Raw genomic sequence first — 27,783 nt, 5'->3', positions numbered from 1 at the left:
GGGGAAAATTGCAAGGAGGGATCATCAAGGAGGATATGCTGAGGGAAGGAGCTCTGGGGAGCATGGCTGCTGCTCATACTCAGCATCCACTCCCTGGGGAATGGGTCATACTCTCCAACCTGGTATCCTCATTGCCTCCAGCCTTGCTTTAAATAAGATAACCAAAGGAAAACACGTTTGTGGTGCTAATGTAGAAACTCTTATACCATGCAACCACAACTTTACTTGCATCTTATTTTCTCCCTCCCTTACCTTTGCCTGCACATGGCTCTCCTGTGGGCTGTAGAGGGACTGTACAGTGCAGCCTCAGCTGGCTGCTCTGCTCTGGTAGTGAAGAAGATTGATAATATGAGCAAAGAAAGGAGGGTTTGTCCAGAAGGAGGAAGCTGGTTTGAGCAGAACTTGGTAAGCAATGTCACAAAGACTTGTTTCTGCAAACAGTAAATTATAGGCTAACACAGCTCTGAGTTTCACATAAATTTTATTGTGTTTTGGAGGAAACTGTATACAATCAATCAGGTTACTCCAACAGCAGGTAGTAAGTTTCACATGTGCAGTCTGGTCTTCTTCTTGTCAGCTACTCAGCATAATTCTTAGCAGGATTTTATGCTCTAAAGAATAACTAAAACTATCAGTATCCAAGGGGACATCTCTTCCTATTGGGGTTAATGACATTTTTTGGAAAATTCCTAACTACCCTGAAATTAGGAAGAGGTATTCTGTCTGTTTGTAAAAATTCAATAATATCTCTGCATCATTTCCTAATAAGAGTATCTGAAAATATTCTCCGTAGACAAAATGTACTGCCAGTGTCAGAGAACATTTTCTTCAACACAGAGCTTTTTATTTGTTGTAATTTTTGTCATACATCACCATTTCAAATCTTTTTATGAGCAACAAATGAGTGGAAAAATTTTTATTCTGAAAAAAAGATTGGATTTGCAAGAGAAAAGAAATGCTAATGGAGCTGCAATTGCTATAACATAGTACATTTAAAAAACAAACCCTGATGGCTGAAGATTAATCATCTGACAGTGAGGAAAGTAACACTTAAGGAAGGAACACAGACATTGTGCTTGTGAGTGCCAGCTTCCATCTCCGTGTACCTCACCTCAATTCTGTGCCATGGCAAACTGCTCCCAGCCTTGTGCCAGCACAAGTTCCCTCTTGTTACATTGTGTTTCTGGGAGTTAAGATAGCTTTTAGATGAAAAATAATGGGCTGAGTAATTTTTTGGGGTAAATGAGACCCCCCCCCCCCCCCGGTTTAAAGTGTGGCAACACATAGGGCACTGCCAGCAGAGCGAGGGCACGTGTGCTGCAGCGTGGAGGCAGGAAGGAGCAGTTGCAAAAGTGCTATAAATTGGAGTGGCTGCTGAAGACTTTCTCCAAAGTAATGGGCTTACTTTTTACTTTTCTGCAACAATATTTAGCCAATGTTTTTTTTTTCTGATATGAATGAATGAAGGTACATATTTATTTTCCATAGCTAGAACTACACTGAGAAGCAAATATGTTTTTTTGGGGAGTCCTTTTGCCCACGGCTATCTGCAATTTCCCCTCTAATTAAAACAAGAACTTCCATTCCAAATTACCTTCTTGTCTGTTACAATCCTGGGATATTGTCTATATAATTAATTCTAGTCAGACCTAGCGTTAAAATTAGGAATTGGAAAAAAAAAATCCTATAAAAACAAAGAGTCCATATTTCAATCATTAAAAAACAAAAGGAATCAAGGCTTTTCTTGATTTTGGATAGTCCGTAAATGTCTTGAGATAGTACCTGAAAGAAAATAAGCAAGACAGTGAGCCTGCATACATAGAGGGAAACTGCACAGTTTCAATACAGATCAGCTGAGGAACCTTAAAACTGCTCCAAGCTGCCTTTCTTTGTTATCTCAGTGTTTTACTCTGCAAAAGAGCAGCTCAGAAACTATTTACACCAGTTATTTAATTAACTGATAGTAGTGTTAAGGTTCTAACAGGCCTAAAGTAGAAATTTTAGAAATTCAGAGCATATCTACTCCAAAGGACTGCAGAGGTTGCAAGGGAAGCCTTAGGAAAACTGACATTTATGAGGCTCAGTGAGGAGAGGCTTTAGCAGGGTGGAAGCAGTGATGCAGCTCACATCAGATTAAAAGACTGTCAAGCCAGAGGCTCCAGCTGACTGCCTGCCTTACACAAATAAGCCAATACACCTCCTGCACATGGCATTAGATTTCAGTTTTATCCCAAATCCTGGCTCTGGTCCTCCCTGGCATTTTGCAAACTGCATTCCAAGGGGAAGTAGCAGATTATGGCAAGGAACAGTTTGATACCTGTGATGGTGATAAGCACGTGGACCAATGCAGCAAAGAGTGAAAAAGGCAAAGGCGAAGGCTGGTAGGGACCAGGTTGCAATGGCAAAACCAAACCATTCCACAATTTCTCCAAAGTAGTTGGCTCCAGAAATGTAGGTGAAAAGTCCTCCTGCAGCAACAGACAAAATATCTAATTTTTACAGTCATCTCCTGCACATGGAAGGTTCTTTCACATGAAGTCAGCAGCAGAATATGTACCCTTTCTTATTCAGCCCATGGCAGCAACCTAAATGCATTTCCCTGAAGCCAATGGAGCCATGCCAAAGGGGGATCTTGTTTGAAATTCTTGTATAAATACAAGAATCAAGGGGGATTCTGACTCAGATGTTTCCAGCACTTTCACAATAATTATTTTCATTTGGAAAATAGCTTAAGAAAGACCATTATTACATTTAAATTATAATAATTAGCATTAGTCAATCCTTTTCACGCCCTAAAAATATTTTGCAACTTCACTATCTTTGGGGAATGCAAAATCTGGATATCAGTTTTTTGCAACATTAAAAAGAGGCTGGTAAATATTGGAGGTGAGAAACTCTGGAAGAGACATATCACCATCCATAAGCCAGCAGAAGGAGTCAATACCAAGCCCAAGAAATTTTTGGATCCCCATCCATGTTGCTCTACAGAGCTGGACATTTCCTGGAAAGGCAATTCAGCACCTTGCATCCTTGGTGTTATTATTTTCCCCTAAAGCTAACACTTTGAATCCACTTTTTGCACAGTAAGAAGTCTACTACTACTTCTTTGCAGCTGCCTTTTGCAAAATTAAAATCGTCTTCCTGTGTCCACTTCAATCTTAGAATTACCAGCCAGTTTCCTAAATCTCTCCTCACAGTTTGTGTTTTCCAGGTGCTCTTGCTGCTTTCCTTGGACTGCCTGCAGCCAGCTCACACCAGTCCCTGCAGCTTGGGGGGCACCTGAACCGAGTACCTGTGCAAGATCACCTTCTCTGCCATTATTGTCACTTTCCTGTGAATTCAGTCAGAAAATATTATTTATTCTGCTGCCCTATTTCCTTCAAGGAAGGGAGGATAAGAATATACCTTGAGGAATCTTGTAAGTGACTTCTCCAGGTTTCCTCAGCTGGCGCAGCAGGAGATCACTGTGAATGTTGATTCCCATTCCCAGCAGAAATAAGAGGAGGCCTAAGAAACCAACGAGAAATGGGTTAGAAAGACAGCTCTGTCTAGATATCCCTACTCAAGCTCATGTGTGAGGTTTGTCTTGGCAGCAGACACATAGGGGTCATAATGTGAGATGGGTGGACTCTTTTTCAAGTCAAAAGATGCATTGCTACCAAGAAGGCTGCAGAACAGGAGAAGCACAGGTGACTGGTGACACCAGAGCACTTTCAGCTGAACTTCCAGGTGACCATAGTCACCATTTATTGAATACTTAAGGGGGGACACGAAGTACCCCATGGCCACCACAGCTGATGACAGCCAGCCACAGCTGTGCACGTGACTGCAGAGTAAGCACTGAGCTGTAGACAATACCCTCATTTAACTGCTGAGGAAAGGGGAGCACAGAGACACAAACTTATCCAGCACATCACTGGAGCTGGGAAAGGAACATACATCTCAGCACCTCTCAGTCCACTGCCACTGAGGCTGCCTGAACAGAGCTTTGGGCGTGGATGGAAAGCAGGTACTTGCTGAAGGATGCTGACATTATCTGGCCAGAGTGATCCATTGACCAGATTCCATTTAACTGAAAAACCAGAGGCATTTGATTGAGGAAGTCTGCAGGTGACACGCCCTTCATTTTGTGACACATTGGACACTGAGAAAACCACCTCTGACACTGATGGGAAAGCAAGGAAAGAAATAGTGTGTGCACTACAGTGTATAGATAAAAAAAACAAATGCTGATAAAACTTCCACATTTCCAGTAGCAACAGAAAGTTGGTAAGAGTCTGTAGAGGAAGAATATACTGTTTGTTTTTTCCTTAATATTTCAAGTACTGCTAATTTCAAGCTGATTTTATTTTTTCTTTTTTTTTTTTTTTTCAACATTAAATACATACTTTATTTGTCATGAAAATTAAGTGATATGGTGTTTTCTTTGTTGGATATGAGAGGTCGTACTACACAATGTCCAGAATTTTTAGTATGTGATGCTATGTGAAAAGACTGGACTTGCATCCACGGTCTGAAATGGTACAGAGAGTACTCTGGTTAGTTTGTACTTGTAATATCCAAAACGTTTCCTCAGACCTCCATGTTAATCCTCATTTCTATGTTTACATTTAAAACCACTCTCTGTGCAGTAGCAAATCTGTAATGCCATCTCACTACTCTTGTTCAGTTATTCTCTGAGGGATTTTACAGGGTGAAATTCAGCTAGGCTATTAAGTTACGGAATATAAAGGAATCCTATTAACATACAACCAGACTGTGCGTGATCTGTAATCTTCCCCTGTGCCTTACATGAGAAGAAAGAGCTCTTTGTCCCTAAAGCCTCATTCATGCTGGGGTTTTGCCCTGCTTTTCTCTCTCACTCAGAATAGCTGCATCGAGTGCAAAGCTCCCTGGCAGGGAAGAGAAAGCCACAGCTTGCGCTCACACACAGCCACTGCTGGGTGCACGCTTCTGGGTGAGCAAGGGCACACCCCCATGCACCTGGGGCCTGAGATTGCATCTCCATGGCCCATAGCAGCAGGAGGCTCTGGAGTGGTGTCAGTAAAACAAGGCTTGTGATTTGAGACTAACACATAACATGATATACCTTCAAAGGTGGCTGCCTAGCAGGAAAAGAAAAAAAAAAGTTATTGCACATTTACTTGTTTTATCTGGGCCAACAAACAGGTCTTATGCTGATTTCCATCACAACAGATTTGACTCACATGTTCACTGAAGTATTAGGACATAATTCAAAATGCTTACAAATTGCTTGGAGATTAGATCTTGGGAATCCTGCAGCTGTAATTACCTGATGTAAATCTGATGTCCGTGCACCAATTGTTTGGGTATTCAGCGCAGTAAATCAGGTAGTACCCCTGGAGGAAGCCATTATAGATACAGAATAACATGCCAAAGAAAAGCAATTGCAGTGGGAAAGGTCTGCCTCTAGTGAAGAAAGGGTAAATAAATGTCCTAAGGTAGATAAGAAAAAAAAGTCAGCACATTGCTCATGATAACATTGTATTTGCAATTTCTATGCTGTAGGGAGAAAAACTTGAACAAAGCACAAAGTAGAAAAAAGGTCAATAAAGACAAAAAATTTGAAAAGAACTGCAACAATATAAGATCAGTAATTTATTTGGAACATGAAATCCTACAGATACACATCTTTTTCTGGTCCTTCATCACTGCACCCAAGGTGGGAAGTTAGAAAGCTCATCCAGATTCACTGATGCTTTGAGAATGTCTCTGTACCTTTCTCTGTGCTTGTTGGTGAAAATGAGGAATTTGTGCCCACAAACTGCATTTTCATTTCAAGACTTGATTTAATGCTCCAGTGGGCCAAGCAAAAATTGGTTGCTGTGGAGGGACATGGGGACATGATGTTCAGACATCAGTGATGTTTGTGAAGGGCAGCACCAACTTCGATAGTGATTCTCCAAACAAGGACTACTATGCCATGAGCATGGAGCATTGTGGAGGAGCTTTGTTATGGAGAAGACATTCCTGATCCCTGAGGGCTTTAACCCATGGTGGCAGATGGGCTTGAAGGCAGTGTTGAGACCCCTCTGGCTCTCTCACCCCTGCAGTATACAGCCCAAAATGTAATCTCCCTTCCCAGCCTCCCCCACTTCACTCAGAAAGAGACCCCCATGCATCTCTAATGCACAACAGCTCTCTCCTGCTCTGCTTGGACACTTCCATGTAGGGGCAGAGCACCGTTTTTCCCTGCCTGGGGAGCTGCTTTGCCTCCAGTCCCTGCCTCCCCTCCATGCTTTCAAGATTTTGTTTAAAATAAGAAGAGCTACAGCCTTAAGTTTAATATACTGAACACCAAGATTTCCATGCAGCTACAGCACCTAGGGCTTTCTTAGACAACAGCTGTGCTCACAGTAGCATTAACATCTGTGTGAGCAAATAATTGGTGCTTGTATAGTTTTAATTTATATATATGTTTGCTCCAGGTGGGAGTATCCCCTTTGGCACTTCAGGCAATCCATATCATCCCTGGAAGAGTGAAACAAAGAAGTTATATTCATTTTTAGTAAGTATTTTCTTACCTGGCCAATTAAGTTCTGTAAGTGGAAAAATCTACACTCTGAATTTCTTTCTTTTGCCCTCTTGGGCTTTGGATGGTGCTCATCATACCAGTATATAAGCATTGCTGATCAGTAATTCACATTCCATGTTGCAAGTGTCAACTTAAGCAAGCTGAGGCATAAAATCTCATAGTATTATAAATTTAGATTAAATCATACTGTCTCGAAGTGAGTAAGCAGAGTACAAGCAGCAGCATGTTAATGCATTCACTGCTTTCCAAAGCAAGACAGATTTCCAGCAATTAAGGCAGCTGTGATGCAGAAGTGCTAAATATTCTTAAAGAAAGAGAAACGTAAGAGGTATGAAAAATATTCTTCAGACAGTGGTATCACATTTGTCATATTTATTACAGAATGGGAAAGAACGCTCTTTGCAGTAATGCTACCAATTATTATTGATCTTGTCCTTTGGGAATGTGATGTTGGAGTTATGAGTAGGCAAGGCCAATTTTAGCATTCTGATCTGCTGTTGAAGTCATATTGACAAATTCGACCTGAACAGTTACGAGAAAAAGTGTGAAACTTGCAAATGCAGGCTTGAAGACAGCAAATTGTATAGAAGAGGAAATGATATAAACCACATAAAATGAGTTTAGGGGGTGAATTTATACAGCAGATTCAAGTAGGATTGGCACTGCTTTATCCTTTGCCTAAACCAGTCAGGTTTAAGAGTCTCTGGGTTTTGACAGCTGGTGCAAACAGAAGTTTCTCAGGTCCCAGAAACACTGATTGTTTCTGTGCTGCTTCCTGGTGCTGCTATTGCTGTAGAGGTTATAAGCCCTTGAAAGGTGATTTATCCTGGAGTAACAGGAGGCCACAAACCTCTCTGCCATGGAGTGCACACAGGACAGAAAGTATCTGCATGCAAAGTAAAAGTACAATGACAGGGAAGCCAGGAGGCATCAGCTTTGTTTAGTTGTTGAGGTATTAAAATCCTGGCATCACTGTAATCCTGCCTCATAGCAGTCTGGACAATCCAAGTCAGGATTTCATCCAAGAATCTTTGTTGTGGAACAAATTCTCCAAGGAAATCTCCGTGGGTCTGTTAAACCAGAGGCCAGATTCAGTTCTCTGTATGAGATTGCACTACATGGCTAGTTGAGGGTGCACAAACTATTCCTGATGAGATTTGAAAAAGCAACAGAGATAAAGCAGGGACATTTAATAGTTTAAAATATTCCATGGAAGAGTCTGCAGCTCTGCTGGAACTATTTTGCAGTGTGAAAATCAAAAAAAGGCCTGAAGACCACCATTTTAGAATAACAGAACAAATCTGGCCTTTTGGTTTTAGTCCAATGACAAATTTGACCTTTTACTTTTGGTGCAGTATTGATGACTAATTCATTACTCCTTTATTATCTTTACCAGCCAAAGGCACTGCATCTGACTAAACCATTGCCAACAGCTTCTTTTTAAATGAATGAATAATGCATTATTAATTTTCTTCCCCATCATTTATTTTCCAAAAGAACATGTTTTGAAGAGAAAATCATTTGACATTGCATCAAATTTCATCTTAAAGGTATTAGTCCAGCTTCTTGAAAACTCCAGAGACTCTCACCTAAACCCAGGGAAAGTATAGGTTTGCTCTTCTTTCCACAGAAGGTGGAAATCTTTTCACAAATGTTACCAGAATCCACTAAGAGTAGATTTTCAGTCCTCCAACAGCTTGTCAGTCAGAGATGTTTATGCTCCTGCTGTGTTTTCTCCCCTCCAGGGCCTAGATGCAGCATTTCAGACAGTAACAGCTCAAGGTGTTTCACACCTGGGGCAACTGGGTCAAGGGTGCCAAGAATGGAGGACACCTGGCTCCCTCCAGGCCTGTGGGCCACCAGCCCTGTGTCCTGCTGTGTCTGCCCATCTATGCCTCTGCCACCAGGCCTTCTTCTGGGTCTAACCAGGATGAACACAGGACTAGGAAGCAGAAAGATTGCAAGGTGGGCAGGGCTGATGTGGTGCCTTTCTCCTTGAAAGCAGGTGCTGGCCATAACCCAGCTTTGTCCTACTCATACTGGGGCACGGTCTGAATGCCCTGGCCCATCCCCTGTGACCCTGGCCAGCTTCCAGAAGAGAGTTATGGACTTCTCCTGACCAGGAATGCTCTGAGTCCTTGCAGGAATTTTTTGGTTCTCCTTGGACTGTGGGGGGCAGAGCCTGCCCTGAATGCCTGGTGAGGATGAACCAACGTGGCAAACGGTGCCTGAGAACCACTGCCCCACGGTCTGGGCTCCACCTGCTCTGGCTCCTCGCTTGTCCCACCCAGACATACAAAAGGTGGGGAGGGCTGGTGGCTCAAGTCAGGGCAGGCAGCCAGGCCCTCCCATGAGGGTGATGCCCTCAGAGACCTCCCAGCCCATGTGCACACTGAGCTGACACTGGAAAACACTCCACAGACAGGCGGGTGTTGTGTGGTTCTGCAGGGCTCATGCAGTAGGTGAGACACCCTGCTCCATCGAGGGCCCATGTTGCACCCCCTTTTCTCACTCCTTGAAAACTCCTTGCTGAGGCGCTGTCTGCAGTTCTCACCACTCTACTGGTACCTTCTCAAACAAAGACCTCTCTAAGTAGAGGACAGGTCTCTAGACTCTGCTGCACCTCCTTCTCTATGGGGTTGTTTTCATTTTCTTATTTGTACAAATACATGTATCTCAGGTGATAAGAAAACCCCTGTGATTTGTGTTAAACTAACTACAGACGTGAAAGGATTGGCCTGCTATCAAACTATGGATTTACTTTCAGTCTTTCTTGTGCACAGATTGACAAGATTGGTGTCCAAACCTGGGGAGATTACACAGAGCAGTTCTATTTGCACCAACAATTAACACCATAGGTTGTCACTGGAATCACATTACTAGGGAGCTGCTGGCACCCTTAGCATACCTGACCACTTGGACAAAGGCTCAAGTTGTTCACAAATATGATGGACTTCTATTTGGGGTGGCTGTGATGCCTTACACAAAGCCTCTAATTATTCTGGAGAGTTATGGATGCCAAATTAGATGTCCCAAAGACATCTGCTGCTGATTAGTCTGCACATACTTTCTGAGCTTAAAGGCACTCTGAGGTAATTTTAAACTTTTACTAGTTTTGAGTTGTGTTACACTAATTCTCATTGGATATTTATATGTATATATTGGATATTTATAGGTGCCAGGACACAATCTGGCACCTAATTTTCCTATGGCAAATTAAAAATTTTCAGTTATCCCAGACCGGGTTAAAACAAATGTGATGGGTAAATGTTCAATTCCAAGCAGCAGGCTAATTTACTATCTGTTTAAAAGGAAAGTAAAAGAAAATACTCCAAAATACTTTCAAAAGTGAAATTAAGCATTTTAACCCTCCTTCATCATGATATCTACAGATGCCCCAGCATCACAATGCAGGTAGAAACTCCTCACCTGTCATATTCCTCTCCTCAAACCCTGAGATACTTTACCCTTCCCTTCTCCACTTACTCTGCAACAGACTGAGAACATCATCAGCCAGGAATATTTAGATGAAAAGTAGGTTATTAGCAGCTATTTGTACTGTGCAGGGTGGACCATGTCCCTTTTGTTAGGGTCTGCACAGTGAGACATGTTCTATCACAGACTTGGGAACAAAATCTGGGCTGCACCCAGGTGACACACCAGCAATGCCAGCAGGCAGGAATCAAGGACTGCCCATCGAGCCTCTGGCAATACCCACTGCAGGACAGACAGACAGCACACCTCATCTCCTGTACTGCAGCTGTGTCTCATCTCCTGATGTAAGGAAGCCATAAATTCAGGAGCTGAGCTCTTTTTCTGGAGCTGATGTCCAGCCAGAGCTGCCTGAGGAGCCCACCAGTGCAAGGGGTGTGCAGTGGCTGTGAGTGCCACTGGGTGATCCCAGCTGCAGGGCACATTTCCTGACTGGGGCAGGAATGTTCCTCATTCCTGCATCACTGGGACAATGTGAAACCATCAGGTAACTGCAATCGCTTCCTGGACTGTGGCCCAGTTTGCAAGCTCATCTTTAATCATTGAACAGAGTCAGTGAGGGGAGCAAGAGAGCTACCTTTTTTATTTTAATCATACAGATTGATCTATCTAGTGATGACAAAAACAAAGTTAGAATGAACTCTCTTTTCCAAGACAGCAATATTTTTCCATATGCAAAATACCCTACTTCCATGTTCCTCCAAAGATCTTTGGACAAATTTTGATGGCTATAATTTAAGGAATAAGAAAGATAGATATATGATTTAAAATCTTATGCTTCAGCTTTATAAAACAATACTAAACCTGCCATATCAGGTTAATTTCTGAGGAGTCTATCTAAAAAAAATGGGTCAATCTACTATGCTTGGGATGTTTGTGGTTCATTTCCAAGATTAATCCAACCTGAAGCCTGTAATTGTAGGGACAGTCTTTCTTTGTGGTCTCTTAGTGTCAGGTCCAGGGCTGATGAAGACTTCTGGCAGGAGCAGACTCACCTTTCTTGGGCAAGAGATAGAGGCACACATCTGATCAAGGGATGGGAGAAGGACTGAGGAAACCCTGAGACACATGGCACCATAACTGGGCTTCAAGGAGTTCCTGAGAAGCAAGGCAATGGGAAAAGAAAGTCTGGGCAGCACTGATTTAATGCAAAGACATCAGAAACACAGTAGGATTCAGCGGGAAAATGAGAAGAGACTTGTAAGAGACTGCCATACTGAATCATGGGGACTGCTGAACATGTACTGAAGATTAATAAGAATAAATTTATTTCAGATATGAAATTACACACAATAGTAGAAAATAACTTATTTGGGAGAGCTGAATAGCTGTGACCAACAGTTGTCCTGATACTGAAAGGAAGTTAGTTTGTTGAATGCAAGGAGATTTCTGTTAAATGTAATATAGAAAAAACAATGAAGTAAAGAGTACTGGGAGAGGGAGAATAATCAGAAATTACAGACAAAAGCAGATTCTTTAATAAAGAGAAGACAAAGATTTGGAATTAATATTAATTCTTATATTTCAGGGGATAAATTATATTCCATTGAAGAGAGGCAGAAGGTAGCAGCTGCTGAGGACAATTGACCACCATTTACTGCATTTTGTTTTGAATGATCTGACGCTGGCTTCTGCCAAGACAGAGTGCTGACTGTGAAGGACCTCTGCTCTAATCCAGCATGATACCTTCAGGGTTTCATAATGTCTCATGACTCATCTAACATTTTATACAAACTGAACATCTCAAAGATGATAAACTCCTTAGAATAGATTAGCAGTTGCTTAACACCAGCATTTTTGAGTAAAGCTCCAGAGTGGTACTTGCTGTGCCAGGAAGGCTGACACCATGGATAACAGCACTTTCAGAACAGTCAAAGGAACCAGCAACTGCACTTGACTTGTGGTCACAGAGCTAAAAACAGGTCTAAACCTTGGTGACAGGTCAGAAAAGCTTCATTTCTTACAACTGCCTTCGAATGAAGGGGGGTTATAGGAAAAAATAATTTCAAAAGCATGAGTATCTGATGGGAAAGGCTAAAAATGGTGCTTCTGTATCATTGTCAATCACTGAAGAAAAAAAACCCATGATGCATTTAACCTTGGATAAATTTAAGGAATCTGAGCTATGTAATACTCAGTTCCAACATTGTAACCACCTGAACTAGTCATTGTGACCAGCTGGAACTAGTCAGTAATGCCTCATTGATTGATATAAATTGTTAGCATGCTGTGCATTTAGCAAAGTAAGAAGGATAAATACAGTTTATAGATAAAGCTTAGTCCTCTTCACATTGCATACAGATATTATTAAATGTGCTATATTTAATAAAATATAAGTGTTTGGAAAACAAATTAGGAAAAAGGAAAGGAATAAGACCTTAAAAAGGGTATTTGGTTTTAATTAGTAGAGAAGAATTGTGTAGGCTTGACTCCAAGGCAAAATTTTTTTGCTCTTCTAAATTCACTGTAACAGTGGCCAGGTTTCAAAAGTGTTTTGCAATTTTGTTTATAAATTACTTCATTACTCCTCTTGGTTTTCTTCCATTATTTCTGAAGATAATGCTGGTTTGGTGCACTACCAAGCTGCCTCAGCAAGTCACAATCCATCAGCAAATTACACTCAGTATACATTTATACCAGCATATTTGTTTCTTAAATGTTTATATTTCGGTATAAACATCAAATAGCTTTGAAATATTCTTAATTTAAAATCTTATTTTATTTTCATTTGCAATTACCCAGCCACTTTTTTTCTATCTTTGTATTGTGGAAAGGAGATCAAAATGAGAGCTGAACTAAACAAAGGGAAGAATGAATTGACTGCCCTTAACCAAAGGCAACTGAAACAAGAGCCAGATGAACCAGATATTAATATCTTTCTCACCACCACTTGTCAAATTTGGCATATTCATCAGAAAGATGGGGATTTTTTTAAAAAGTACTTTTCTCTTTCATAGCCAAAGGAGGTGAAGTGGAGCTAACAGAGCAAAGGGAATATGTCCCCTGTATAGATCCCTGCTGAAATCAGTACCATCCCCTACAAACTGGCAGTTTGTCCTTAGACACAACACAGCCAAGTCAGTGGAGTGCAGAATGTGCAGCCTGATCGACTTCTTGTCTGAGCAGTAATACTTGTAACAGCCTCTTTGACTCAGAGTCCTGTGTATCTGTAACAGCAGGGGCAGGACTCATTTCCATATGTAACTTAGTCATGAAGTAGATTTGTTGAGTGAAGGAATTGACATAAATTGGATATATTATAGGAAAGGGATGGTAGGAACAGACTATGTCCTGTGTCTTGACCTTAGATTTTTTACTGTATCACATGTCAACCTTTTAAGTAGCTTGGAGCTCCCTGGTTTAGAGGATGTTAAGTGGCAGCAAAACTGATTGAAAAATTATATCAAGGAATAGTTCACAATTGTTTACTATCAAACTAGAAACATCTTTTGAGGGAGGTTGTGCAAAAGACTCTTCTGGTACTACTCAGGAGTTTTTTCATTAATATCATGCCTCTGGGGAAAAAATACTTGCAATGTTTGTGGCTGACATGGCTTTGAGAGATGCTGAGCACACCAAGAATGAAGACCAGAGTCTAGAATAGTCTGGAAATATTTGTTTGATAGTTTTAAAACAGCTTATTTAATTCAATAAAGACAATGGCAAAATACTACACTTAATTAAGACCAAATGTAAAAGACAAGCTGAAGAAAGGGCTGGACAGGAGAGGGCATGCTGGTAGGTGGCAAACTGAGCATAAGCCAGTGAGGTCAAGCTATTGTGAAAAAGAAATGTTAAAATGTGTTGTGAGAATGGGCATGTTGTTGGAGACACCTGAGGTAATCTTTCCCCTTTGCATGGCGCTAGGAACTCCATTTAAGTGGGAACTTAAATGATACTCTGTCCAGCTCTCTATAAAAGACAAAGTGGAAGCAGCCCAAAGACAAACAGCTGTAGTCTAGGAAGTGCGATGTGAGGAAAGACAGAAGGACTCAGGGCTCTTTAAAATAAGTAAGAGAAAACCAGTGGAAGACATCATAACAATCTGCAACTGTATAAAAAGCTCCTGCAAAGAAGAAAGGAGTCAAGCATTCTCCTTGTCTGCTGGGAACACAGTAAGAAGCAACAGGCCTGAACAGGTGTATAGAAAATGCAGCTTGGCTATTAGGGGAAGATAGTGAAACATTGGAACATACTAGGAATCTCAATAAGCAGCAATTGTTAAGGACAGACTAGACAAATATCCACCAGGAATGAGAAGAAAATTTGAGGACTGTATGTGGCCAGGAACTGCCTGGGAATGGGAACATAGTGCTGTTTTAGTCAGAGAGAGGCTCTGGTGGACTCAGCACCAGGCCAGCTATCACAGTTGAAACCCTAATTAAACTTGGTCCAGATTTGTACTTTCATGGGGATTGGAGGACAGGATGACTTGTATGGGGATTAAAGTTCAAGATGGATTGTGGTGATGACAAATGTGCAGATCTCACAGTGCTTCATGATTGCCTCTACTATTGATAGTATCTAAAGGGCAACAGTACTTAGAGGTTATGAGAATATTTGTTGTTTTATCTAAGCAATAGTGTGTCAAAGCCTTAGCCAGCCAAAGATATCTCCCTCTTTTCTTCTTCAGAAATAACTACTTGATATTTATGAAAACAGATCACTTTCTTCCCATTGCTAAACTGTGGGGGTCTGCCAAAAGTGTGAAATACATGCCAGAGTAACTTAATCAGACACTATGCTGTGCACTTCAAAAAGTTCTCCGCTCCACTGGAGCAGAGTTCTAAGAGTTCACAGAGGTTGAGATCGTGAGCAGAACAGAAGGATGCATCTACATAAAAACTGGCACAAAATGCACAGAACTGTGCTCTTACAACTGCACTTACCAGATAAAGTGCCATTATTTTCCATAAATTGCCTGTGTGGGCCTGAGAAATGACCAAAGGAAGACAGACAATTGGTAACTATCCTTATTCAACATTAAATCTTGGTCAAATTATATTCAGCCAACATACTGAACCTCTCTGATCTCACGGCACTCGAGGCAGTACATACACATAGAGAGGAACAAAATTTGAAGTGGCCAGGTCAGATCCTGAGTTTGTGCTTACATTAAAATAATCAGAGGACTTAGAAGTCTCTTTTTTCTTCCTAAGGCAAAATTGCCATGGGCTGATTCTGAGTCACAATCGTCTCTGTTTCCTCCCAAAATATGTCAAAAGATTACCTAACACTGAGAGCTGCTGAGTGAATCACTCAGCGCAATGTCAGCATCATCTCCTGACACCTGGATATTACCCTCTCACATCATGACCTTTTCCTTCCCATTTTGTCTTACTCCTGCCCCACTACCGCCCTAGCTGTTGTTAACAACTCTCCTACTTGTCCCTTCCTGTGCTCTTTCAGCTGACATTTCTGTCTCTTCCCACCTTGTAGCCCTGACTGTAAACCTCACAATGGTTTTTATTTCTCTGCATTCAAGACATGTTGTATTTTTCCTAATCCATGTTCCAGAACTCTAGTTGGGAGACTACTTCTTCCCTGTTGATTATCCCAGCAGCCAGAAAAGCCTTGCTCTGTCCCTACAGTGCCAGCCTAGAGCGTACTTGGCTGGATTGCAGGCTTGTGTGCTGTGGTCCTATAAGGACCATCTCAGGTCCTTAGAGCCTGAGATGAACCAGAGGAACAGACTCTAAAAACGTTAGCTGACGACCTTTATGTTTGAACAGATACAAATACACTTCTCAGACAACTCTGCCAAGTTTAAATTGCTTTCCCTAGGAAGAGTCAAAGACATGTCTCACTTTAGTAACCTTAATCTGGGCCAAGTTTTAAAATGTGAATGCTTTAATAGTTCTTTTTTTTAAAAAAAGGTTCTAAAGAGAAGCAAACAGGCAAAAAACCCGCAACAGCATAATGTAAGTAATTCTCTTCCTCTCTGTAATTTCTCAACATTTCTTCCTCTCCTGCTCTCAGGAGCAGCAGAAGTTTAATAGAGGTCCATGCATTGTCCTACCCCAGATGTGTGACAGGAGTCACTGGAAGGTTTGCTCAGGACCACACTGTCTGGAGGTATTGGCATGTGCATCTCTAACAGGAGACCATGCTAACGTGACTATACTTCTTTGGGTAGCACAGCTAACTTATTCAGAGCTCTCTGTAGCCTTCCTGCCCACCCTGAATGATGGCATTATTCCTACAAAGCCAAGGCTCCTTGATCTAGGTAAAGTCACCCAGCCCATCTTTACCAGTGTGTCAAAGAGCTGCAGGTCATCACCCTGCCTCAGGATCTGCTTCAGCAAAGCAGATCAGCCTGGGAACTGATCTGTTCCTTAGCATCTCCCATAGGCAAACCCTCTTTCTCTAGCAGACAACACATCTCTCTGAAGACAGCCTTGATAAGGTGGCATTTTCCAGAGCCATTTCTGGGAGGCAGTCTCCCAGCATGGCAGGTGTTGGATTAAATTGGTGAACTCTAGCACTGTTGTAAGGAAAATGGTAAAGCTGACAGTGGATGTTACTCTATTATGTGTTTATAAAGGGTAGTTAGTAAGGAGGAAGTCAAACTCAGCTTCCTTCAAACAGGATCTTTTTTCATTGTTGTTGAAGGTCACATTTGGATACACCTTCCTAGGAATGGTGAAACTTTCTGCCCATCCTTAGGTTTTAATACAGTAGCAACTGGTGCTTCAAAAGCTCACAGCTAGATAGAATTTAGCTGGTTCTTAAAATAACTTTGGACCTGCAGAAAAATTTACTATTTTTTCTTTTTAGGAGTTGCCTTTTCCCATTTCCCTACATGGAATATTTTAACTCAGTTTTAATTGGTTGTTTTTTTTGTTTGTTTGTTTGGGTTTTTTTTGTTTTATAACAGAATAATCCCATTGCTATTGTTGTAACAATGAGATGTTGCAAAAATAATTAGAATGTCAGCTGAGTGGTCAGCAAAGAGTAACACAGCTCTTACATTTAAATGGGTGTAGATGTACATGAATTTAATGATTTGACCAAATTCAGTAAGGATCACCCTACTGATCAATTCACCTGCCACATTTAAATCAATATCTGGACAGAGAAGAACACTTGTGAGATGTATAAATTAAGAATTGTCTCTTAATTTAAGTTTGAAAGTATTTCTTTATCATAACCCTTCTTGACCAAAATTAATTTTGAAGGAGATACCAAGAATATAACTTACACCAAGGGAAATATGCAATGTCTGGGACGGACACTGATTTATAACCATACTACTAGGAGGTTGTTTCACTATTTTATTTTTCTTAGCGGAACTCCATAAAACTGGCAAATTACCTAATTATACAGGCTTTTGAGTACACGAAGTGTGTATTAAAGTGTGTATTAAAGTGTGTCCTTTTGTTAAACAATATTTATTGGCTTAGTATGAAAGTCTGACCTCCTCCTTAATGGCTGCCTCTACTATGATAAGAAATAATTAAAAAAAAAAAAAATCAGATTTGTGGATCTTGAAGGAGCAAGATGCATCACAAATTTCCCACTGGGCATATGGAATGGACCTTAACACTTTTCTCTTGGTTTTTATTTCCTACTTAAAAGAGTAGCCCAAATAAGGGAATACTGCAGGCATCTCATGATTAAAACAAATAATTTTCTTCTTTGATAAAAACATTACTATTTTCAAGTAAAAACATTTACAGAAACTCCTGTATATATTTTTTTTTCTCTCTCTGTTTTAGTATAACCCTTTATAACTCTGCTTTTCTGATATCAACACTGGGAATGTGGTGATGCAAATCCAGACCTTTACCAGATCCTTGCCATTCTTACCAAAGCCTAATGAGGTTTGGAGCTCAGATTGTTATTGTCCTCTCAGGATTTAACCTCACAGGGTAGCAAGTGCTTTAAGTTCCTCGGTGGGCTCAAGCCTCACACAGGTGAGATCAGAGCAACCTTCCTGTGCCTTGGTGATGTCCTGGTGGCTGGGACTCAGGTGTCTGCCCTGGAACTGCAGTTTGGATAGTTCACTGCAGAGCAGCTGGACTGACACCCACCGAGTCATTTTGCAATTAACAGCAACAGTGAGGTCTCAGAGCAGGCATGAATACTCCTTTAGTGCACTTAAAGCTGCCTGGTAATAACAAAACAGCACAAGTGAATTAGCATCTGATATAAAGATACTCCTAAGAGGCATGTTGTATTGAAAAGTGAAGAAAGAAAAAAGTCTTAAGTTATCTCTGCAGAAAATCTTCCAGACCAAGAGACAAAAGGAAAAATCACATGGGTACAATTTGGGCTGGGCAAAACCAATAGGTTTCTGTAATGTTAGCCCACTTTCCATTGGAAAAGGAGTGTATAGATAGGATATTTTGTGCTAATTGTTAGGAAGGCAAGCAGACAGTATTCTGTTTTGAGAACAAAATTAGGAAGGTATTTCATAATGCTAGAGAAGACTGCAAGGAAGCAAACTCCACACCAGTACTGGGTACATGAGCATTTTACAATTCTGAGGCAAAGCAGACCAAGAGATGCTTTTGTTGGCTATTAATACATTAATTTGAGGAGCCTGGAAAAAAACCAGCAATAAATCCAGTCTTTTCATGGAAGAGAAGAGATTATATATTAGCATTACTGTAATGCACTGGGGTGCCTGGGGAGCAAGGAATACATAGAAGAGGCAGAGCAAATGGCCAGTCTCTGTTAGGGATATTGCTGACAGATCTAGAATTACTGCCAAGGCCAAACAGCAGGAGAGAGGATGCAAATGTGCTACTGTGTAGCTGATGAAGGCCAAAAGGAATCTGGTCAGGGTCTATTCCAAAGCATCAAGATGAAGGAAAAGAGAACAGGATTTGTTACTTGTCAAATACCTGCAGATTGTGTATTGGGAGATTAATTATAAAGGTTTCAAGTGGCCAACAATAGAAATGTCTTTAGTTATTGACACTTAATAATGTTAACTTTCTAAGATCAAAGGATAAAATAACTATTTCTGTGGGGGAAAAAATAATCTCTGGATTAGATCTATTGGACCTGGTGGTTATTATCTGGTCTGGTAATATTCAGTACTAGCAAGGAGGTTACCACTTAAATATATTAATATCCTTCAAACTTAATCTAATTTCTGTTTATCCACTTCATGTTTCAAAAAGCATAACTAAAACTCTGTATTAACAAATACAGAATACCTCTAAAAATTATGAGCAAATTAATTTATAAACAACTTTGGAGCCTCCATCCTCCAGCATTTCTCTGGAGGCTTGAGCTGCTTTTCTTACTGATCACAAGTATGTATTCCTACTTGAAAAAAGGACCAGTCCAGATGTGTCCATAGCACCTGCCTGACCAACCAGGCAGTACAGGCAGGCACTGCATTCTGCAGAGCCAGGGGAGAGCAAGAGCCTTTTTCTTTCTCCTCTCAGCTTAGTACCAGAGAGAGGGAAACTGGCCAAGACAAGTGTTAAAAACTTATGTGAGGATGCAGTTTTCAAATGCTCCTCATTTCTCATTCTCTTGCCACAAAATTCTGCATTTCCTGATTTCTTTAGAAATATATCAATTTGTAGAAAATCAACTACAGGTGCACCAAATGGGTCACCTCCAGTCAGAGGAGCCTGGGGATCCAGCTGCATCTCAAAGAGCAGCCTTACTTAATGTCTCTCAGATTCACTTCAGTGCACTCCAGAAATGAAAACAGCAGTTTGGTTTGTTAATATATTAACAGAGTAAAATAGAAAACAAAGACTTGACTTAATTGAAAACAAAGTTTCAAGAGAAGAAAATAAATAAGTAAATGTAATTCTAGGTGGTCTTTGAAACTGAAATGCCTCTTTAAATTGCTTGTGCCCCAGCTATTAAGGGTGGCACAGAAGGGGCAGATGCAGCACCCTGTCTTTTACACCTCTGTCTTCAGGATTATCTTTATAAGTCAGTGGGACCTGCTGCCACTGCGCACGGTGGCATCGCCTCTGCTCCCTCACCACTCTGTCTTCCTCACTGGCAAGAGAAATGCAGCATTAAGATTTATACGGGATTGGATTGCAAATGTTTCCTCTCATTGCCTCATGTTATGTTTCCCATCTTTGGCTTTTGAAGCTGGACTGCAAAATGGAAAGGCAGCAAACGGGTTTCTCCTCGCCACCTGAGGGCTTCTGCTGGCATTCCCAGCACAGCCCCTCCAGCAGGAAAGGGGTATTACATATTACATATTACAAACTATGTTTCAAAGTAAAATACTTTGTAAGTCATTTATCACAAGAAGTGTTCCTGTACGAACATCTTACACCACTCATCATTTTCAGCTCATGACCAGCTTTCCACAGAGATTGCATATACAGATGGCAGACTTGGCAGTCACTTCTTTTCTCACTTTCTTCTTCCTTTTCTCTGCCTTCCCACCCCATCACTTTTGGAGGCCCCTGCAACCACAGAACCTACCCTGTGAAAGTGAAGATGCTATGAGCTGACTGAAAACAGACGTGAAAACTCAGATTTGAATTTGATGAAACTCACGCCATGTGCTAATAAAGTGCACGTTGAGACACAAAGAGCTGGCTAACTAAGGAGAGCAGCCAAAGAGGCCGGGGCTGGGATTCCTCCCTTCCTTCTCCTCCCCTCAGCAGCAGCAGCAGCAGCAGCAGTCTGCCTTCATCCCTTCCTGAAAGCCACAAAGAGAGAGGCTGCTGCCTAGCGGTGGCAAAGGCAGAAAGCGTTCTGCTGTCACGGTTCACCACGGACCGCTGGACAAGGCAGGATGGAGGGGAGGTCTCCTGGCTCCATCCACCTCCCTCTTGAATCCACTCAGGCAGAAATCCAGAATCCACTCTGTTCTGGGCAGCACTAGGGGAAGGCTGGCTCTCTGGCCAGCAGTCAGTACCCAGGTGACCATCTCCTTTCTCTGTCAGCAGTGGGCTGGATGGGGCATAGCACCTGCCAGAACGGGCTCACAGGACTCCTGCAGGCAAGCAGAGAGGTCCTCTGAAGTCCTTGTCAATGAGGCACCAGCAGCGTTAACCCAGTCTCCAGACCAGTATTAGGGGGGTCCCTTCAAGGCTCCAGCATATTCCTCAAGAGCCTGACAATAAATACAAAATTACCACTGATTAAGCTGCTCATGGCACAAATTCTAGACAAGCAGTGAATAAAAATGTGGGCAGGACAGCATTTCTAAGCAGTGTGCCCATATAAAAAAGTTCTTTTAAAATGAAGGAAATAAAGTGATATAAATGAAAACCACTCCTAAGGAGAGATAGATTGTAACCTTGGTTACAATCCAGGTTACACCAGCTCCAGAGTGTTCTAAGTAGCCCGGAAACATAGGATGTGCCTCTATGACTCCAAACAGAAAAGCGCTCTTCCAGTCTGTAAACATCAGAGTAGGATGGGGGAACAGGGCAGTAATGTTCTCTCTAGGCATGCTGCTACAACTCTGGCACTGTATTATATATCACACACTGATGTCTTCATTTTAAAATGGATATAGAAGAAAAGGAGAGGGAAGAAAAGCCACAGAAATTATCTGAGGACTGAGAGGGGAAAAAAAGTCTTGCATTGAGGGTCTGCTGTGGTTCAATGATATTATAAATCTAGTCTACAGTACTTCAGTTCAAATAAAAAAATATTGTAACTATTTGACAACATGTCCAAAAGCAGGATAAGTTAACCATGGTGGCTTAAACCTGTTCCTAAATTTATGAAAAGGTAATTTTATCCTGACCAACTTCATGTCGGATGAAGTATCATGTGTCTGCACTACTCTAACTCCATGTCAGATCAGGTAATGTCTGTTCCCCTATATCTGGCATAAATCCACAACAAGCCCATAAATTCAGCATAAATACCACATCATGTGTGGTAATTAATGCACCAGAAATATGATCGTGTGCTCCTATATTATCTGGATCAAACGCATGCTGACAGAGGACTTGACAGCTCTGTAACAAGCAAATTAAAACACGATCCAGTACCGTGTAAGTGATATCATGGTAAGAGAATACTGAAGGACACTAGGGAGTGCTTTAAATTAGCACAGGGTGGATAGAAGGAACAAGGCCCACTAGGAGAAAAATCAAGACCACTCAAATTTAGGCAAGACATTTTAGACATGTTTAAGTAAGGGTAAAAGAATTCAGAAGATAACACTACCAAAGAAAACACTGGATTTTTCCATTTAAAAAATTATGGATTTTTCATTTTCAGGAGTTTTCAGGTCTAGACTTGAAGTTACACTGAAATATGTACTTCAGTCTAAAAGAAGCTACTGGGGCAACACAGCTGGCTAGAACATAAAGGAAGGTAGAATAGCTAATCACAGCAGTCTTTTGAAAGTCTGTGTTTCTCCATTACGGACTATAATGTCCTTCTGAGCATACCTCTAATGAAAACTTCCCTTCCTCATGTATGTTTGCTATAGTAGGTGAGACAAGATTAGGAATTATAAAAGCTCCCCTGTGGAGAGAAAGAAGTCACTAATTATGCAACTATGTACAAAGAAACTGTTTCATACAAACACAGAGGAATGCTTAAGTACAGATACCAGATGATCAGTACTAAAAGTAGGAGTGGATTAACAAAAATACCTTTATAATTAAGAGTGGAACACCTTTATTAATTTCAAAATTTTAAAGTCAGAAAATGCAGTAGGTTACACCCATTAGGTAAATGCAATTTTATTATTGATTGATTTAATGCTTTACTCATTATCGTTGCAGTGAAGTTTAATCACAAAAGTATTTAAAACTCTTGTTAGATTATTCCAAGTAAAGATAATAAAATGAAAAAAGAAAAGAAAACAAAAAAAAACCAAAAAAACAAAACAAAACAAAAAAAACCAACAACAACAACAACAAAAAAAAAACAAAAAAAAAAAAACCAAAAAAAAAAAAAAAAAAAAAACAAAAAAAAAAAAACACACACACAAAAAAAATTCAAACTAGATCCTGACTGTTATGTCAAATTACTGAACCTCTTTTCAAACACTGTATGGCAATCGAACATTCTAATGCAGTGTCACCAGTAGCCCTTGGTAATATGATTTATTCAGCATCATTTTATAGGCAAACAGCCATAATATGAAAGTGCACATAATATGTAAGTGCACTTCTTTCCATCCCTTTTTCATCTCTGCAATAAGACAGCTTGCCCACCAGCACTGTCACCAGGATGTGGTGGCACTCAGCATGGAACAGGGAAGCCTAATTTCCCATGAGGTACTACCTAGAAAATCCAGGAGCTGCAGGTGGGCTTAGACTGGAGCTGATTCTGAATGACAAAACCTGTGAATGCCCAGTGATCAGGGATGTCTCCTCCATTGCTGTTGTCTTCCTCCAAGGACTGAGTAAATCCCATTATTTTAGTTAAAGGCTTAATCCAGATTACAGTTATTGTGTCACTTACTGATTGCTAAGAATTTGACCCAGCCTGCAGAGGGTCCAAGGACTAAAAAGTCAAGGTAGCAAAAAAGTCAGGAAAAGAAGAAAGCTGCAGAAATTCTTTTTAACTGTAAGATATGCTACAGTCTAAAAAAATCTCTGTAACAACAAATTATCCTACCTGCTAGAAATTGTAGATAACAATTATCTGTGCTGATTGTTAAAACTTTCATGTTATCAAGAAGGCTGTAATCATAAACCATGTGGCCATAGGTCATTCTACCAAGGATCCCTCAAAGAACCTGCCTGTATTATAGTATCGTCGGGCAAAACCAAGAAAAACTTATATTTTGTGATTTTGCTGCTCTTTTACACAACGGCAGAGTATTGATATTTAATACAACATTTCAAATATTAATTGATTCAGCAGAATGTCAGAATGGCTTGTGTGAAAAGGGGCTGCAGCCTGTGAGAATAATATTGGAATAACATGCTGTATTAGAAAGAAAAGTTTTATACAGACTTGGTTAAGTGAGGGCTTTTACTTTTACAGGAGAATAAGTATATTCCAGCAACAGACAAGAAGATCCCCGGACTGTCTGGGAAATAAAACGTAAGGAAACAAAGTGATTTTGCATGAGTCCAGCAGTAAATTTGGGAAAGAAGTCACAGAGTCAATAGCTGTATGCATACTGGTAGGGTAACATTTCTTTCAGTTGTCTAGTAGTGTTCATTGATAGTTGTGTTTCTCAAACAATCAGAAGTTCTTGATAACAGAATGCATTAAACTAAATTCTGTATAACTACATATAATCAATACATCTAGCTTTCTGGAAGCCAAATATGTTATGGGTTTGTCCGCCAGCTGACTCCTGCAATAAAGACAATGGGAGTGATAACAAATACATGTCTAAAATAGTGTTAGCATCGTAAACCATTCTGTGTTTTAAATTTCTCCAGAACAGCCTTGAGTTTCTATCCCTAAACTATCTGTAGAGATATTGGATTTTCAATATATTGATTTTGGTTGAGTAGCAAATAATAATTTCTGACCAAATATTACAGGAATATTTTCTATTTCTATGAAGCAAACTAAAAAAACAGATATAGGAGTGATGGTGGAAAATGGCAAATCAAGTCAAAGTTTTGCCTCAGAAGTTACATTGCTCTTTACTACATAATGGCATAACATTTTCACATGCAATTGCCACTTGTGAATAAAAGCCATTTTTTTTTCCATAAACAGATAACCAAAATTCAACTTTCTCATCAAAGAACTCCACAGAAAATGGAAGTGGAGCAGAAGATGGATTCTGGTGATATTCTCCAGAACCAAGTCCCACTGACTGCAGAACTGGGTGACAATTGTAGAGCTATGTCTCTTCAAAGTTATCACCAACACTAGATAGAAACTCTACTATTTATTGAGCTCCTGATCAGTAAATACAGAATTAATTACAGTTACAGCATTCGTTGACTCTGACGAGACCAGGTTTCTAAAAAGAAAATATACGAAAAGGAAAAAAAAAAACCCAACATAAATTGGTACTTCGGTAGTGGAGCGGGAATGACGAATCGAGCATAGAGAACCAACTTTGGTGCCGTGGCACCGCACGCCCGCAGCGCCTGTGCTCGCCCCGCGCGGAGGGCAGAGCCGTGCGCTCCCGGCGCTCCGTGGGTTTGCTCTCGGCCATCCTCGCGCGTATTCCCACGGCTCTGCGTTCGGCGGCCGCCGCTGCTCCCGGCGCCGCACACGCGGCGCTTCTCCTGCCCGCAACAAGCGCTTCCTATGTACCTTTACAAAATGTTTGGATGAGTTTTATCCAAACCTTTGCTTCAACTTAGCGAAACATTTTTTTTTCTTTTTTATTTTTTTCTTTCTTTCTTTTTTTTTTTTTTCTCCCCCTAAGAGAACAGTTCAAAGCATCCATCCTCTCCCCTGCTTCAAGCACCCGAGCACCACCTGCTCCTTTCCCCGGCGGCCGGACCGGGGCAGAGATGCCCACCCGGCCGGTCCCTACGCTTCCAGCGGAGTCCGGGGCGCGGATGGCCAGCCGGACTCGGGACGGAACGATGCTGCAGCCAGGACCTGCCTCGGCCGCACCGCCCGCCCGGCTCCGGCTGCGCCCGATCCCGCAGCTTCCCTTGGTTTGGTTTCCCGAGACGAGGCGGCAGGGAGCCGTGCCCGGCGGCGGTACCTGTAGAAGTAGTGCCAGCAGAAGAGGCAGCAGAGGAGGCGGCAGCCGAGCGGCTCGAGGCGGGGCGGGCTGCGCAGCGCCAGCAGCAGCGCGGGCACCAGGAAGGAGGGCAGCTCCTGCAGGAACCAGGCGCAGCGCGCCGGCAGCCGGCCCCGCGGCCGGCACAGCCGCTCCTCGTGCTTCCCGTAGCGGGACGGCACCCGCAGGTGCAGCGAGAGCTGCAGCAGCGCCAGGGCGCCCAGCAGCGAGCTCAGCGCCAGCACTAGCCCGGGGACGCACTGCATGCTCGGGGGTGGGCGGGGGCAAACAGCCCTCGGCCAGAGCCAGCCCCGGCCTTATTAGAGCCGCGGCCGTCACCCCGCCCCGCAGCGCTGCCTCCCAGCGCCCGGGCTCGTCACAGGGCGCAGCCCCTCGTGCTGGAGCGGGCGAGGCGCCCCGACCCGCCCGGAAGGGAGCTGACCCTCTCCGTCCCTCCCTCCCGTCCCATCTAGAGGGGAGCTGTCCCCCTCCATCCTTCTCTCCTGCTCCGCCCGAAGGGGAGCTGTCCCCCTCCATCCCCACCATCCATCCCACCCGGAGGGTAGCAATTCCCTGTCCCTCCCGCACTGTCGGGGTCCGCGCCGGCCCCTCCCGCCGTCGGTCCGGTCCGTCCCGGGAGTGAGGGCGGCGGGCGAAGGGAGGGAGGGCGGCGGGCGGCGAGGCGGCACGGTCGGCACCGAGCGGGGGCGAGGCGGGGGCGCGGCCCGGAGGTGAGCGGGGGTGACTCTCGCAGGAGGCAATCGCTGCCGGCGAGGTGGGAGCGAGCGGCGGAGCTCCCTGCCGCTGCCCCAGTGTGTCACCGTGCCCCGCGGCTTGCCCGGCCATCTGTGCTGCCAGGGCTGAGCAGCCGCCTGGTGCCAGGCAGTGCCGCTCCACTGCGGGCAGGTGGAGAGTAAAGGCAGACAGATGCCAAAGGTCGGATGAAAATGAGCAAATGTAGATGCTCGCGGTAGGACTCGGAAAACACAGTCCAAGAGCCACGAGTCTGACAAGTTAGGTCACGTTTGACATAACCCAAGCATGCTGAAACTTTTTAAGTGGCCCAAATTTTAATGAAGGTGGTCCTAACGTAGGCGCTAGATTTGGGGTGTGCTCAGGAACCCTTTGGTCTGAACCACATGAAGTAGTTTTGAAAAGTTTGCCTAAAACTACAGTCCTTTTCTTTGCCTGTTTCCTCAGGGATCTTCAATTGGTAAGGATTAACAAGATGCTGAATTACAGCAGGAGGGCTAGCAGAATATTAAACTCTGTATTTTTTCTGGCCATTACAGCATATCACCTCAAGGCCATAAATTACAGTGTCATCCATGTCATTTTGCAGCTTCACTGAGAAAGCAGTTGGATGCAGCTCTGCAAAGGATTGTATGCCACACAAAACTGCTCTTCTGGAGCAGAGGTGGTAATTGATTTTTATCCAAGGTCTGAGTGGTGAGTGCACTGATTTAGGATGTAGGAGATCTGGGTTCAATTGCATTCTGCTTAAGGGGATTCCCTTTTTGCAGAGGGAGACCAAACCACCAGCTGTAGTCTGTCCTGTAGTTCAGGGGGGGCGTTTGTTCTGTTATGCTGCCTGTTTGGGGCAGCTACTTCGGGGAGCAGAACTCGCAGTCATAGACAATTTCTCCCTTTTCCTCGTAGAGTGCTGTAGTTGCTAAGGTCATGTTTGTTGCAGTGAGTAAAACAGGTCAGGGTTTTTTTAGCCTCCAAGATGTGTGACATGCTAGGGCTGTCAGCCACATACCAGAGCACTTTTCCCCCACAGAAGATGCCTGCCTGCTTGCAGGCTGCCTTCTGCTCACAGTCTCTGGTACATGCCATCTCCCAGCTGTGTATGAAAGAGGGCAGGACCAGAACTGTGCCAGCTACGCCAGCCATAAAACAGTTCAGATGGTCACAGGCTGGCAGCAGTGGTACCTGTGTCCAAGCAATGGTTCCTGGCTGTGAACCATCAGTGGAGGAAGGTGCTTGTAGGACAGATTTTAGAAATCTCCATCTGTATTTTGATTACCAAGAAGTGGAATCCAAAACAAATGGTTGTGTAGCAAAACAGTTGAATATGAGAATTTGTCAACCATAATATGCAAGTTTCATGGGGAATTACTGCCTCTAGCCTGACCCTGTGAATTGAAGACACACTAGCAATAGAAGC

General features: G+C 42.5%; 1 protein-coding gene across 1 annotated transcript; it reads right to left on the bottom strand.

Annotated features, from left to right (window-relative positions):
• Positions 1-482: 482 nt before the first annotated feature.
• On the bottom strand, positions 483-25,885 carry SRD5A2 (steroid 5 alpha-reductase 2). Its single transcript, XM_053973676.1, has 5 exons — positions 25,596-25,885; positions 5,294-5,457; positions 3,406-3,507; positions 2,318-2,468; positions 483-1,782 (listed from the first exon to the last, which is right to left on the bottom strand). Exons 1-5 carry the CDS (start codon positions 25,877-25,879, stop codon positions 1,716-1,718), a joined length of 768 nt encoding a protein of 255 aa, XP_053829651.1. The 5' UTR covers positions 25,880-25,885; the 3' UTR covers positions 483-1,715.
• Between the last annotated feature and the right edge of the window lie 1,898 nt (positions 25,886-27,783).

This window comes from Vidua macroura, chromosome 3 (genome assembly GCF_024509145.1).
Source record: "Vidua macroura isolate BioBank_ID:100142 chromosome 3, ASM2450914v1, whole genome shotgun sequence".
NCBI lineage: Eukaryota > Metazoa > Chordata > Aves > Passeriformes > Viduidae > Vidua > Vidua macroura.
This window is presented reverse-complemented; position numbering and strand designations above follow the sequence as displayed.

Coding starts and splice junctions, on each gene's coding strand:
- SRD5A2 (XM_053973676.1), bottom strand. CDS start 25,879: ATGCAGTGCGTCCCCGGGCTAGTGCTGGCGCTGAGCTCGCTGCTGGGC. Junction 3,508..5,293: donor GGACATCAGATTTACATCAG/GTAATTACAGCT, acceptor TTGGTTTCTTAG/GCCTCCTCTTATTTCTGCTG. Junction 1,783..2,317: donor CGTGCTTATCACCATCACAG/GTATCAAACTGT, acceptor ATTTTCTTTCAG/GTACTATCTCAAGACATTTA.